This window comes from Rhinatrema bivittatum, chromosome 2 (genome assembly GCF_901001135.1).
Source record: "Rhinatrema bivittatum chromosome 2, aRhiBiv1.1, whole genome shotgun sequence".
Lineage (NCBI taxonomy): Eukaryota > Metazoa > Chordata > Amphibia > Gymnophiona > Rhinatrematidae > Rhinatrema > Rhinatrema bivittatum.
Genome location: NC_042616.1, coordinates 755871726 through 755887156, shown reverse-complemented (window position 1 = coordinate 755887156; position 15431 = coordinate 755871726). Strand labels below are relative to the sequence as shown.

General features: G+C 44.4%; 1 protein-coding gene across 2 annotated transcripts in view; it reads left to right on the top strand.

The window, feature by feature from the left end:
- The window catches only part of TAF2 (TATA-box binding protein associated factor 2), a 316921-nt gene that overhangs the window by 182215 nt on the left and 119275 nt on the right, over window positions 1-15431 (top strand). For both annotated transcript variants that reach the window (XM_029591949.1, XM_029591950.1), the window contains 3 exons: window positions 6140-6249; window positions 7813-7878; window positions 11268-11520. In XM_029591949.1, coding sequence (XP_029447809.1) covers window positions 6140-6249; window positions 7813-7878; window positions 11268-11520 — 429 coding nt within the window. The remainder of the gene's footprint in view (window positions 1-6139; window positions 6250-7812; window positions 7879-11267; window positions 11521-15431) is intronic.

Genomic DNA, 15431 nt, shown 5'->3' with positions numbered 1-15431 from the left:
TGGATTTTCAGAAGGCATTTGTGAAAGTCCCCCATGAAAGACTTAAGAAAATTAAAAAGTCATCGGATAGGAGATAATGTCCTTTTGTGGATTGCAACCTGGTTAAAAGATAGGAAATCGTGAGTACGAGTAAATTAGCCATTTTTTCTCATTGGTGTCATGTCTGGCAGCTTGCAGGACGGCCCCGCAAGTTGCTGCACTTAACCTCCGACGCTGCCACGCTGTCCCCCTGGTCCCGGACGCTGCCACCATAATCAGAACCTATCTCTGCAGCAGAGAACGCCACCAGCCGTCGTGCCTACCAGGCCTCCCTAAGGCGTGTGTGCACTCAGGCCTTGCTATTAAAGGGGATGGAGCAGGAAAATCCCTGCCGTGTCCTCAGATGATGTCACTTTAGTGCCTCAGCAACAGATCCCCTGGTCCTTGTGTTCAGTGCGTGTTGCTATTCTGTTGTGCTTGTCTCTTGCCTTGTCTGTTTCTTCGTCCGTGCTTTTCATTGTTTGTTCCTTGGTTTTGCCTTGCCTTCTCCATCCCTTGTCCTCCTGGTCACCTATCCTTGTTTCATCTGTTATTCCTTGTTCCCTCGGTTGGCTTCCTGGACTCGACCTTGGCTTTGGACTTGCCGCCTGCCCCAACCTCTAGCCTGTTTTCCGTTACTGCTGTCTGCCGTGCACCTCGATCTGTGGCTGTTTGCTGCCTGCCCAGACCTTGGATTCGCCTCCAGACTGCCCTAGGGACCCACCTAAGCCCTGCCGGCCACTAGAACTCCAGAGCTCAACCTGCAGAGAAGGTGGCTGGTATAGGCGAAGCTCCATCCGGTCCTGCCTTCAGGCTTCTCCATCAGATGACGGATCCCATGAGTTTGCCCACTAGGCAGCGCCAGCCACACTTCGGTACTAAGAATCCACATCCCCTTCAAGCCTTACAATTGGAAAAAGGTAAACCGTGGAGTGCCTACTGGGACTGGTGCTTTTTAATATATTTATAAATGATCTGGAAAAGGGAGCAGTGAGCGAGGTGATAAGATTTGCAAATGACACAAAATTATTCAGAGTAGTTAAATCAGAAGCAGATTGTGATAAATTGCAAGAGGACCTTTTGAGACTGGAAGATGGGGCATCCAAATGGCAGTGTGGCACAGTATGAGTGGTCTGTGGCTGACTAGAGGACAGATTCCAATCTGGACTCCATTTGTCCTTTATACAGACTTTATTATTTACAGCCAAACGAATCACAGAAGCTGCTTACCTCAGCACTACTCCTCAAATATACCGCAATAGATCAGTTACCTTTGTAGGAACTGCTTTCTCCTCTTCTTCCAGGGCTTCTGTCTGCTCTCCACTGAGCCTAAGCTATATTCCTCCTCAGGGGAACTGACATGCTTAAGGTGGATCGGGACCACACAGCTAGGACTGGTCTTTTAAGGTGTTCTGAGGGTTTCTCGGGTGCACTTTGGCACATACATTCCCCCTCAATTCAGTCTTGCCCAATTGAGCTTCTGCCCCTCCCAGGGCTATGTCCTGCAGTAGGAACCCACTATGCTTGCTTTAGGGTCCTGTCTTAACTTGGGACTTTCTCTTTCCAATTCTGACTCCTGCCTGTCTTAGGCTATGAGGTCCTAAACTAGGGAATGCCCTTTAACCCCTGGAAGATTCCCTTTGCCTAGGGTGCTTTCAGCTTTTATCGAGGTACCTTCCCCCACAACCTTTTGGGTTTTTATCTAAAGGTTACCTGTACAACCCCAACTTCTCTTGGTTCTCTGGTTGACCCACCCTGGTTAACTCCAGAGCCCCAGTCCCCAGAATGTCCAGTTCACAAGTCTCAAGTTGCAGCTTGTCCTGTCTGAGCTGGACCTCCGAGATCTCCATTTTATCTTCACTCCTGGCCTTCTTAGTATCTTCCATTTGCTGATGGGTAGCGGCCCAGTTTTCCTGAATCCGGTCTGGCTCTTCCTGTACCTGCTGGAGATTGGGACTCATGGCATCTACTTCTACCTCAGCATTTTCCTCTCCTTCTTGCTGTGGCTTCAGCCCCGCTGCTTCCTGTGTCATGCTGCCCTTGAGGAATGGGTTAGCCATGCTAAGCCACTGCTGCTCTCCAGTTCGCAGCAGCACATGAGATCCCTGTCCTCCCATGGAAATCCATTCCGCCAGGCCCCACCATGAGCTCCCTTATATCTGGGTCATGTGTACTTGTTAGTCCCTTCACAGGCCTTTCTTATTCTTCTCCAGTAGAGCAGTTTCCAGTTTCTTTGGCCCATTTTTAGGGCTGCCTGTCATGCCTTCCACAGGCCATGCTGTGGGATAATACTGGTTGGCTTTGGTTGTCACTGGCTCCATTGACGCTTCTCCAGGCTTCCCTGTAGTGCCATCTTCAGGATGATCCTGGTCAGCCTTGGCCAAACTGACCTTCTCTCTTTTACTTTTTTTTTTTAATCTCCCAGTCTTTGTGCTCCTGGAGGGTAAACTTCAGTTTGGTGCTTCACAGGGTTAGTTATTTGTTTATTTATTTATTTATTTATTTATTTAATTTTATATACCGGCAGCCGTTTGCACATCGTGCCGGTTTACAGATAACTTACAACAAGGATATATAGGCAAAGCCTTTACAAGAAACAGTGTAAAACATAAGCTCAGAAAACAGAGCAAAAAACTAGATAACTTGTGGAAGGTGGGGGAGGGGTGATCGAGACAGAGGAGGGGGCAGGGGAGGGAGAAACTGGTACATAAGGAGAAAATATGTACAAGGGTCGGGTGATTATTGATATATACATTATGCTATATACAAAATTGTTTAAGCGCGTAGAGGCTCAGTACTTGAGGTGTGGAGGTGTGTGCGGTTGCGTTAAGTGACAAAAATTATGTGCTGGAGGTAAGGTGTGGGGTTTGTATTTCCTTAGAAGGTGTGGGTGTAGGTCCTGTGGAGGGGGTGTTAGTACGAGAGGGTGGTAGGATTAGGGTGTTAGTAGGTGATGATGATGATTGGGGGTATGCTTGGAGGAAGAGCCAGGTTTTGAGTTTCTTTTTGAAGGTGGGTGTGGAGGTTTCAGAGCGTAAGTCACTGTACTTTCAGAGCGTAAGTTACTGTACTTTCTCCTCGTCCAGGCATCCCGAGCCCTTCTCTGGCTGTGGCTTTAGTATTCTGGAGGTTACAAGAGCAAGCCCTGCTTCAAGCTCCTTCCTTGCACCATCCCAGGAAAGCTGGCTCCTTATGAGACTTTCCTGTAATTGCCTTTGGTCCCTCCTGGAGAATTTGAATCCAGTCCTCCATTTTAAATTCTAGTGCAGACCTGGCTGCGTTGGTTTCAGAGGGCTCTGCTCCACTCAGTCTTCTCTTTCTTTGCAGCCAGGGCACAAAAAACCCCTGTTCGTTCAAGGGAACTCTCTTCTCTCTCCTTCCCTCCCCCCACCCCAGAATAAACTCCTGCCTGCTCAGCGCTAGCTTACTATTTAATTCTCTCTCTCTCCAGGAGAAGCTAGTCTTCTTGGCCTGTTGTAATTAAATCTTAAACTGTTCCTGCAGCAAAGCCCTGGAATTTTCTTTTCTCCCTTTTTTATTCTTTCATTGTGCTCCTTTGTCCTGCTTTAGAGCTAAAGTACCTTTTCAAGCAAAAAAGATTTCTCTCTTTCTTTCCTCCCTTTAAGTACTGATTGACTATTACATGATGATTAAAAATGTTTCAATATAAATTAAATGTATAGTAAATATATATTAATAAAGCATAAATACAAAATGGAAATGAGTAGATTAAACAAACACAGGCCTAGATTTACTTATCCAAAGTAAAAAAAAAAGATATCACATGGTATAGCAGCTATCGTATATGAAATTAAAAAAAAAAAGGGTAATGGTGAGAATAATTTTAAGACTTGCATGTTTCGCAGTAAATTAACAGATTACATGCCATTTTATCATGCCGTGCAGTATTTTATCATTTCACGCATTTTATTGTGTCTCACGTTATTTTATTTTGTCTCTTTTTTTGTGTAGAGAGTAGAAGAGAGGAGTGTGTGTGTGCATGAGAGGTGTGAAGATGGAGCATGAAAGAAGTGAGTTGGGTTTGACAAGAGGGGGGGAATGAGGAGAATAGGGGAGGCAGAGAGGAAAATGGTAGGAGAGAGGAGAGGCAGAGGATTAGAGACAGGAAGGAGGGGAGAGATAGGGTGAGGAGGAAAAAGGTTTAGGGGCGTAGACAGGAGACTCTGGAGGGAGGAGTTAAGCAAGGCAGGCCCAGAGAGAGACACAGAGGGTGGGACAGCGGCCAGAGCAGGAGGGAAGGGAGGAAGGCCGGTGAGCTGGGAATGAGGAAGGGAGTGACATTACCCCTCTGGAAGTGGCAATCCAATCCTCAGGCAGTGAGCAGGCAGTGGCTTTGAGCATTTAAGTTCAGCACTGAAGATTATGAACTTCTCATCCAGGGGTTCCTTGCAAATTACCCCATGTTTGGGAACTAGGCAGCTAAAACATCCAAGGCAGCAAAGAGTGCCATTTGGAAGCAAATTGCACAGAGGATCTCCAGACACAGTGGCATCAAGAGGGACAGCGAACAAGTAGCAGATAGGCTCCAAGATCTAATGGCCCTGTTAAAGAACAAGGTGGCAAGCAGGAGTTGATAGATGAGGGAGACAAGAGAATCACTGTTCGTTATCATATTGACTGTCATTGAGCAGTGCATGATGGAATGGTTGGGACCTAGGTAATCGGGACAGATGAATTTGCGGCACAAGGATTTTTGGTGGTTCCTACAAGATGGAGAATCTACTCTATATAGTTTTCTCACATGCTGTCATTTTTGGAACCTCAATCCTGCAGCCATTCAAGATTTGCTCTGCTCTGCATGCTTTAGCCTGATTGAGGCCTGGCACAACCAGTTATGTGTAGATACAAGGTTGGCATACATCATGTTACAGAAGTGCATACCAACAAGGCAGACACCAACCTACCAGTCATTAGCAATAAACACATAGCTGGAGTTTAGAAAATGAGGCACAGCTCTTACCTAGTAGCCAATCATGGCCATACCTGCCCTCCTCAAAATGTTTGAAAATTGCTGATTTCCAATGGAGACAGGAATTGTGTAGTTCCCAGGTACATGGACACAATATTCAGAATGTGTATTTGAGCATCACACACCACTTGCACATTGATGGCGTGGAAGAGTTTTTGGTTGCAGAAGGTCTCCTCCCTGTTATGAAGTGGGGAAAGGGATATATGAGTGCATTCTATAGCTCCCAGAACATGGGGGAACTGTGCCATGGCATAGAAACCCCTCCTCAAGGCCAGCAAGTCCTGTCTTCCACTAGGAAAGTTTATGCATGTATGAATGCAGCAGCATACAGTTTTTAGTACCTAGTGTAAACACCTGGAAAACAATGCTTGTGGATTTCCCCCTACAACCCCAACAGTTGTTTGGAAAGAACCCAAAGTCATGAAATGCAGAGAGGACAACAATTTTATAAGCACTGGTACGGAATGGGACCTTTCTGTATCAGAATCCAGGTTAGCTTTGAGGTCCTCATATAGATCTATTATGTCTTGAGTGCTCAAGCGGTACCTCTTGACCCATTAATGTAGTGCGGGATCGAAAGATGCACTCCCTGCTGAGCCTCCTGCCTGGCAGTCCTGGAAGTAGCACCTGCTGCCTCACCTGTTATGGTTGCTGCTCTGCCCCCAGTGCTGGTACTTCCCTAGGTGTCATGTCTACCTCCCTTTCCACTTGGTGCTCTAGATTTGCTGCCTGAAGCATCCAGTGTGCCATTACCAGTAAACAGCCTCCTGACATGGTGGATCCTGGAAGGCCAATCTAGTAATAAAGGGTTTTTTTTTTTAATAGGTGTGTGTGTGTGAGGGAGATCCCAAAATTTGAATTCACAGGGAATTCAGCACAATAGGGGACCCTCGTTTGCACAATTTTTCCTTATTTGCATGCTCATTTGCAAATTTTAAGGATTACATACGATGCGTTATTTAATGCGTACTATTCCCTGTTATCGCGAGCTAAAGCACTTGTAATGCATGATATAACATTTTTAATTTAAAATATTGCACTACTTTGGCTTCATAAATCTCTCTAATAATTATGTTTACATGCCATGGATCTCTCTATGATTGTAAATGCATATATTTTTCCCCTTGAAAGGGCCCACTTAAAGTAACTGTGCAAGAACTGGATGGGTCTTTCAACCACACTCTGCAAATTGAGGAAAACAGTTTGAAACATGATATACCCTGCCATTCAAAAAGCAGAAGGTAGGTTTGTTTATTTATTTATTTAAAGCTTTTATATACCGACATTAGTAGGGAACATCATACTGGTTCACATCCGAACTAAAAGGTAGAAAGTACAAAAAACAGGTAATGGGGATGGGCAAAGAACAGAAAGAGGCCGAGAGGAAGCCGGAGACAGAGCAAAGAGGAATGTAATGCAAATAACAAATAGGGGCGGATTTTCAGAGCCCTGCTCGCGTAAATCCGCCCAAAACCGGGCGGATTTACGCGAGCAGGGCCCTGCGCGCCGGGAAGCCTATTTTACATAGGCCTCCCGGCGCGCGCAGAGCCCCGGGACTCGCGTAAGTCCCGGGGTTCTCCGAGGGGGGCGTGTCGGGGGGCGGGCCCGGTCGTCGCGGCGTTTCGGGGGCGTGTCGGCAGCGTTTTGGGGGCGGGTACGGGGGCGTGGCTACGGCCCGGGGGGGGTCCGGGGGCGTGGCCACGCCCTCCGTACCCGCCCCCAGGTTGCGGCCCGGCGCGCAGGAGGCCCGCTCGCGCGCGGGGATTTACTTCTCCCTCTGGGAGGCGTAAATCCCCGGAGAAAGGTAAGGGGGGGGGTGTAGACAGGGCCGGGGGGGTGGGTTAGGTAGAGGAAGGGAGGGGAAGGTGAGGGGAGGGCGTTAGAGGATTCCCTCCAAGGCCGCTCCGATTTCGGAGCGGCCTTGGAGGGAACGGGGGTAGGCTGCGCGGCTCGGCACGCGCCGGCTATACAAAATTGATAGCCTTGCGCGCGCCGATCCAGGTTTTTAGCAGATACGCGCGGCTCCGCGCGTATCTACTAAAATCCAGCGTACTTTTGTTTGCGCCTGGAGCGCAAACAAAAGTAGGCTATTCGCGCGCCTTTTAAAATCCGCCCCATAATGTTATTAGCCTGAGATACTTACTGACCCTTCACATTCAGGTGTGATGCAGAGTTGATAGATAATGGAAATTCTTTGCAATCTTTTAATTTTTTTTTAACATCATGGCTTTCACAAAGGAAAGTGATGCATATAAAAAATGTACTGTCCTGGTAGATGTGAGAAGAATACTATTTAATTAAACAATACTTAGTGGACAAGGGCATTCCTCATAATTAATGCCCTTTCTGGTGAAATTTAAGGTTGCCCTTCTCCCCAAGCAGTCTGCATTAGCTTCTCTCACCAGCTGGAGAGGAACTCTCCTCCGCTGCTTTCCCCTCAGTATCAGCAGGGCTTGCGGCAACAGCAACCTCCTTCCCTTCCTTTTCAGACTCAAGCACATCACCTCCGCAGCAGCGTCTCGGCCCTGCAGGTGTGTTCAGGCAGGAGACTCTAACCTGCATCTTCTGTGCCACAACAATTTGGCCCAGAGATGATGTATTTATTTTTCATACTAGTTTTAGAAAAGCAGCAGTCGCTATTGACATTCCTGACTCAGTAAAAAAAAACAAAAAAACCAGGTCTTTTCCATGGGATTAACGCCTTGTGTTTTAGCCAATCAGAATGATTGTAGTGGAACATAAAATTCTGAAGCATTTATTATGCAAGTTTTTGAAATCTTTGTGTGGCTTCTTTCTAAATACAGAAATAAGAAGAAAAAGATTCCACTTATGAATGGGGAAGAAGTAGATATGGATCTTTCTGCAATGGAGTAAGTTAATTCCTAAGGATGTAGTTTATCTGAAACAGTGGAAATTTGCTTAGAAATCATAATTGTATGGACAGTTGTACAGCATTAGATCTTTTGTATGGCATTAAAACAATTATACTGTGCAAACAGTATACCGTGATATGCCAATTGCTGCTATTTCTTTTTCAGTGAGTGCACAGAATGAAAATATTTCATATTTGGTTGGGATTTTTTTCTACATTTTAGGTGTCAGCGTTAACACAATATAATTCCTAATTTCTGGACTTATTGTATGGTCGAATCCCAGGCTCAACCCATTCAGACCAAGAAGCAAAGAGCAAAGGAATAATCTAACCATGTCCACAAGAAGTGGACTACATCCACCATTATGCTGAAATGTTTTAAATGTTTCAATTATAAATAGAATTTAAAGAAGTTCTGTCAAACTAATCTTTCTTCAGCCGTATTCTTTTGGCAACATGTGTTCCTATGAAGGAGCACAGAAACACTGCAGTGTAAACATATAGGAAGCAAGCCTGGTTAACAAAGGACCATATTCCGAACCCCATGCCCAAAATGATGCTTTGAGAAACAAAAATAAATAAATAAAACGTTGACATGAGCCATCTTTCAAGATTCTTCTTGACAGTAGTTGGAACCTGATCCCTTTTTATTTGCAAACATGAAAATTATGTTTTATACTTCAGTCTGGTAACTTATTCCTTATGCGTGTCTCTGTCTCTCTCTTGTTTCGCTGTTGTATTCAGCAAGTAGAGCACAACTACTTTTTATGCCCTTTTTAAAAAAAAGTTGATTCTGTCCTCATCTGCAAACTTCTTATTGAACTTCCATGTATTTTTATGGCTGCTTTTACTTCAGCATAAATGGATATACACATCATAAAGCCTGAACATTCAGGTTCTTTGTTGTATATCAGATGTTCTAAAGATATTTTTCCATTTTGTGTCTGAGACAAATGCTTAGTACGTAGGGCCCTAAATCTAACTTTTGTATTCATACAGAATTCTGTCGTTTGCATGTTTCTGTTTTAGTCATTAGGATAATTCAGTTGTAGGGGTGATGCAGTTCACAGACTCTTTTTTTTTTTTTTTGTAATATAAAATGGAAATAAACCTTTGAGGTATGACTTGTCCATAAATACATTTGACTTTTAGTGGACAAATACTGAGAAATAAAAAGGCTTAACTTCTATTATCCTATTAGCAGATTTCAGCAAAAAAAGATATTTGGGACATATGGTATGAGGAGCCTGTAGCTCTACCCACAGACCTACCTACAAAGACTGATTCATCAAAATAAACACTTATTATTTCCAAGGACCTGCTTCAGTACTTGTTCTCCCTCTCTTCATTGGGTCTCAGTATATAATGAGTGAAAGCGCGCCTTAGTGCTATTGCCATTTACCACCCTCAAGTAGAAAGAAATCAAATCTCCCTTCATCCTTTAGTATCAAAATTTATGAAGGGTTTGTGGCCTACAAAGGCTCCAGTTGTGAAATCTCCTGTGCCATGGGATCTCCATGTTGTCTTATCACAACTGATGACGCCTCCCTACGAGTCAATGGAGTCAGCCTTTTTGAAGTTTCTTGCGTGGAAGGTGGTGTCCTTAGTCACTATTACTTCGGGTAGAAGTGACAGCAAATTACAGGCATTCGTTTCATACTCTCCATACCTCCAGTTGTTTTGTTTTTGGGTTGGGTTTTTTTTTTAGAGTGGTGCTCTACACTTAGGGGTAGATTTTAAAAGAAGCGCGATCAGCCTACTTTTGCTTGCGCATCAGACTCAAGCAAAAGTACGCTGGATTTTAGTAGATACGCGCGGAGCCGCGCGTATCCACTAAAATCCTGGATCGGCGCGCGCAAGGCTATCGATTTTGTATAGCCTGCGCGCGCCGAGCCGCGCTGCCTCCCCCCGTTCCCTCCAAGGCCGCTCCGAAATCGGAGCGGCCTCGGAGGGAACTTTCCTTTGCCCTCCCCTCACCTTACCCTCCCTTCCCCTACCTAACCCACCCACCCGGCCCTGTCTACACCCCCCCCTTACCTTTGTCGGGGGATTTACGCCTCCCGGAGGGAGACGTAAATCCCCGCGCGCCAGCGGGCCTGCTGCGCGCCGGGCCGCGGCCTGGGGGCGGGTACGGAGGGCGCGGCCACGCCCCCGGGCCGTAGCCACGCCCCGTACCCGCCCCCAAAACGCTGTCGACACGCCCCCGCAACGCCGCGCGCTCCGGCCCCGCCCCCCGACACGCCCCCCTCCGAGAACCCCGGGACGTACGCGAGTCCCGGGGCTCTGCGCGCGCCGGGAGGCCTATGTAAAATAGGCTTCCCGGCGCGCAGGGCCCTGCTCGCGTAAATCCGCCCGGTTTTGGGCGGATTTACGCGAGCAGGGCTCTGAAAATCCGCCCCTTATTCTAAGTTTTTACCTTAAGTGGCTTCTGTTTTTCACTTGAATCAAGCTATTGTTTTGCCGGCCCACATTCTTTCCAAGACTCCATGCGTACAAAGGAGAGAAGATCCTCCATTTGCTAGACTGTAAGAGAGCCTTAGTCTATTAACTCAGGAAAACTCAACCATATTGCAGGCTTCTCAGACTAGGCATGGCAGTTGGAAAATGTACTTTATCCAACTAACTAGTGACCTGTATCTTGCATATTATGCATTGACTGGCCTTCAGAATACAGACTGTCAAGGCTCATCAGTAAGAACCATGGCTACTTAGATTGCTCACCTAAGAGCTATCCCCTTTGAACACATCTGCAAAACTGCAACTTGGTTGTGAGTTCATACCTTCATGTCCCACTGCAGTCTAGACAGTCTGTCAAAAAGTGACGGTAGCTTTGGGCAGGCAGTTTTGTGGAAACTGTTCATCCAGTAGCCCACTCTCCACAGGGTTAGCCGTAAGTAAGTGCCCATTACGCAATCCTAAATTTAGAACTCCCCACGTATCATGGTTAATTCAGCCCTGCTTGATGACAGAAAAAGCAAGTTTGCTTACCGTAAATGGGGTTCTCCTTAGCTGGATACCATGCTTAATACCTGCCGTCCTCCCGGGAGAGTTGATTACTTAATTAACGCTAAGCTCTGCAAAGGACTGAGGAGCTCACGAGGCAGCATTCTCAGTAGTAAACCTTTACTGAAGTAGAGAAATGGATCTGTTCAGAACCATCATTCTGTCTACAGAGAACCCCATTTACAGCAAGCAAACGCATTATATTCACACTTGTCCTTGTTTACATTTACCATCATTTTTTATTCTACAATGATAGAAATGGTTTTCTGCTGGAAATTTTTCTAAGGTTCACGTTTGTGCGGGTTGAGCCCTTACCAAATAAAACTCATGTTTGCAATGCATTGGCTTTATATAGACTGAACTTTTTGCACGTTCCCCTTTTAGTGTCGATTCCCCCTTGCTCTGGATAAGAATAGATCCGGATATGGCTGTGCTAAGGAAGGTGGGGTTTGATCAAGCTGATTTCATGTGGCAGTACCAGCTACGCTATGAAAGAGATGTGGTTGCTCAGGAAGAATCCATTTTAGCGCTCGAAAGCTTCCCCACTCCAGCATCACGGTTGGCACTGACTGACATACTGGAACAGGAGCAGTGCTTCTACCGAGTGCGAATGCTGGCGTGCTTCTGTCTTGCCAAGGTGAGATCATGCAGCAGAAACAGTGACAGAAAGCTTGCAGATGGTGCATGTAGATGCTTCAAAATTAGTCTAATGCCACCAAAGTTCTCACACAGACCTGACACCTAGCCTTCCTGAGTCATGTACCAAGTGCTTTTAATGTAGTTAATCTGAAATTAAAACTGTTTTAGTCTGTAAAGAGAAAACACAGGCGAGATTTGTATCTTACAAATCTGATGTATCAGAGACTGCCAGGAGGTTTATTTAAGAACATAAGATATGCCATACTGGGTCAGACCAAGGGTCCAGCAAGCCCAGCATCCTGTGTCAAAGTCACAAATATCTGGCAAATACCCAAACATTAAATAGATCCCAGGCTACTATTCCTTGATGATTAATAGCAGTTTATGGACTTTTCTTGAAGGAACGTATCCAAACATTTTTTAAACCCAGTTACACTAACTGCCATACCCACATCTTCTGGCAATGAATTCCAGAGCTTAACTATGCATTAAGCTTAACTATGCGTTGCGTGAAAAATAATTTTCTCCGATTTGTTTTAAATGAACTACTTGCTAACTTCATGGTGTGCCTAGTCCTTCTATTATCTGAGAGAGTAAATAACTGAGTTACATTAACCTAAGAACATAAGAAAATGCCATAATGGGTCAGACTAAGGGTCCATCAAGCCCAACATCCTGTTTCCAACAGTGACCAATCCAGGCCATAAGAACCTGGCAAGTACCCAAAAACTAAGTCTATTCCATGTTACCACTGCTAATGGCAGTGGCTATTCTCTAAGTGAACTTAATAGCAGGTAATGGACGTCTCCTCCAAGAACTTATCCAATCCCTTTTTAAACACAGCTATACTAACTGCACTAACCACATCCTCTGGCAACAAATTCCAGAGTTTAATTGTGCGTTGAGTAAAAAAGAACTTTCTCCGATTAGTTTTAAATGTGCCCCATGCTAACTTCATGGAGTGCCCCCTAGTCTTTCTACTATCCGAAAAAGTAAATAACCGATTCACATCTACCCGTTCTAGACCTCTCATGATTTTAATCATCTCTATCATATCCCCCCTCAGTCGTCTCTTCTCCAAGCTGAAAAGTCCTAACCTCTTTAGTCTTTCCTCATAGGGGAGTTGTTCCATTCCCCTTATCATTTTGGTAGCCCTTCTCTGTACCTTCTCCATCGCAATTATATCTTTTTTGAGATGTGGCGACCAGAATTGTACACAGTATTCAAGGTGCGGTCTCACCATGGAGCGATACAGAGGCATTATGACATTTTCCGTTTTATTCACCATTCCCTTTCTAATAATTCCCAACATTCTGTTTGCTTTTTTGACTGCCGCAGCACACTGAACCGACGATTTCAATGTGTTATCCACTATGACACCTAGATCTCTTTCTTGGGTTGTAGCACCTAATATGGAACCCAACATTGTGTAATTATAGTATGGGTTATTTTTCCCTATATGCATCACCTTGCACTTATCCACATTAAATTTCATCTGCCATTTGGATGCTCAGTTTTCCAGTCTCACAAGGTCTTCCTGCAATTTATCACAATCTGCTTGTGATTTAACTACTCTGAACAATTTTGTGTCATCTGCAAATTTGATTATCTCACTCGTCGTATTTCTTTCCAGATCATTTATAAATATATTGAAAAGTAAGGGTCTCAATACAGATCCCTGAGGCACTCCACTGTCCACTCCCTTCCACTGAGAAAATTGTCCATTTAATCCTACTCTCTGTTTCCTGTCTTTTAGCCAGTTTGCATTCCACGAAAGGACATCGCCACCTATCCCATGACTTTTTACTTTTCCTAGAAGCCTCTCATGAGGAACTTTGTCAAACGCCTTCTGAAAATCCAAGTATACTATATCTACCGGTTCACCTTTATCCACATGTTTATTAACTCCTTCAAAAAAGTGAAGCAGATTTGTGAGGCAAGACTTGCCCTGGGTAAAGCCATGCTGACTTTGTTCCATTAAACCATGTCTTTCTATATGTTCTGTGATTTTGATGTTTAGAACACTTTCCACTATTTTTCCTGGCACTGAAGTCAGGCTAACCGGTCTGTAGTTTCCTGGATCGCCCCTGGAGCCCTTTTTAAATATTGGGGTTACATTTGCTATCCTCCAGTCTTCAGGTACAATGGATGATTTTAATGATAAGTTACAAATTTTTACTAATAGGTCTGAAATTTCATTTTTTAGTTCCTTCAGAACTCTGGTGTGTATACCATCCGGTCCAGGTGATTTACTACTCTTCAGTTTGTCAATCAGGCCTACCACATCTTCTATGTTCACCATGATTTGATTCAGTCCATCTGAATCATTACCCATGAAAACCTTCTCCATTACAGGTACTTCCCCAACATCCTCTTCAGTAAAAACCTGTTCAAGTCCTTTCTTGATTTTGCCTCTATTATGTCCCTCCTCAGCCATCTCTTCTCCAAGCTGAAAAGTCCTAACCTCTTTAGCCTGTCCTCATAGGGGAGCCATTACATGCCCCTTTTTATTTTGGTCACCCTTCTCTGCACTTTCTCCAGTGCAACTATATCTTTTTTCAGATGCAACAACCAGAATTGCAAACAGTATTCAAGGTGTGGTCTCACCATGGAGCAATATAGAGGCATTATGAAATCCACCGTTTTATTTGCCATTCCCTTCCTAATAATTCCTAACATTCTGTTTGCTTTTTTGAACACCACAGCAAATTGAGCAAGACAATTTCAATATATTATCCACTATGACACCTAGATCTCTTTCCTGGGTGTTAACTCCTAAGATGGAACCTGACTTCGTGTAACTATAACAAGGTTTATTTTTCCCTATATGCATCACCTTGCACTTGTCCACATTAAATTTCATCTGCCATTTGGATGCCCAATCTTCCAAAGTCCTCCTGCAATTTATCACAATCTGCTTGAGATTTAACTATTCTGCATAATTTTGTGTCATCTGCAAATTTGATCACCTCACTCGTCAAACCCCTTTCCAGATTATTATATATATATTAAAAAGCACCAGTCCAAGTACAGATCCCTAAGGCTCTCCACTGTTAACCATTTTCCACTGTGAAAACAGACCATTTAATCCTACTCTCTATTTCCTGTCTTTTAACCAGTTTACAGACCACAAAAGGACATTGCCTCCTATCCCATTACTTTTAGTTTTCTTAGAAGCCTCTCATGAGGGACTTTGTTGAATGCCTTCTGAAAATCCAAATACACCACATCTACCGGTTCACCTTTGCCACATGTTTATTCACCCCTTCAAAAAAAAAAAAAGTAGATTTGTGAGGCAAGACTTCCCTTGGGTAAATCTATACTCGCTGTGTCCCATTAAACTATGTCTATCTAAATGTTTTGTGATTTTATTCTTAATAAAAGTTTCCATGATTTTTCCCAGCACTGAAGTCAGGCTCTCACCGGTCTGTAGTTTCCAAATCACACCTGGAGTCCTTTTTAAATATCGGGATTACATTGGTCACCTTCCATTCTTCAGGTACAAGGAATGAGACAGCTGAGGGGGGATATGATAGAGGTCTTTAAGATCATGAGAGGTCTTGAACGAATAGATGTGAATCGGTTATTTACACTTTCGGATAACAGAAGGACTAGGGGGCATTCCATGAAGTTAGCAAGTAGCACATTTAAGACTATTTGGAGAAAATTCTTTTTCACTCAGTGCACAATTAAGCTATGGAATTTGTTGCCAGAGGATGTGGTTAGTGCAGTTAGTGTAGCTGGGTTCAAAAAAGGTTTGTATAAGTTCTTGGAGGAGAAGTCCATTAACTGCTATTAATCAAGTTTACTTAGGTAATAGCCACTGCTATTAATAGCATCTGTAGCATGGGATCTTCTTGGTATTTGGGTACTTGGCCTCTGTTGGAAACACCAGCATGACAATTTCTT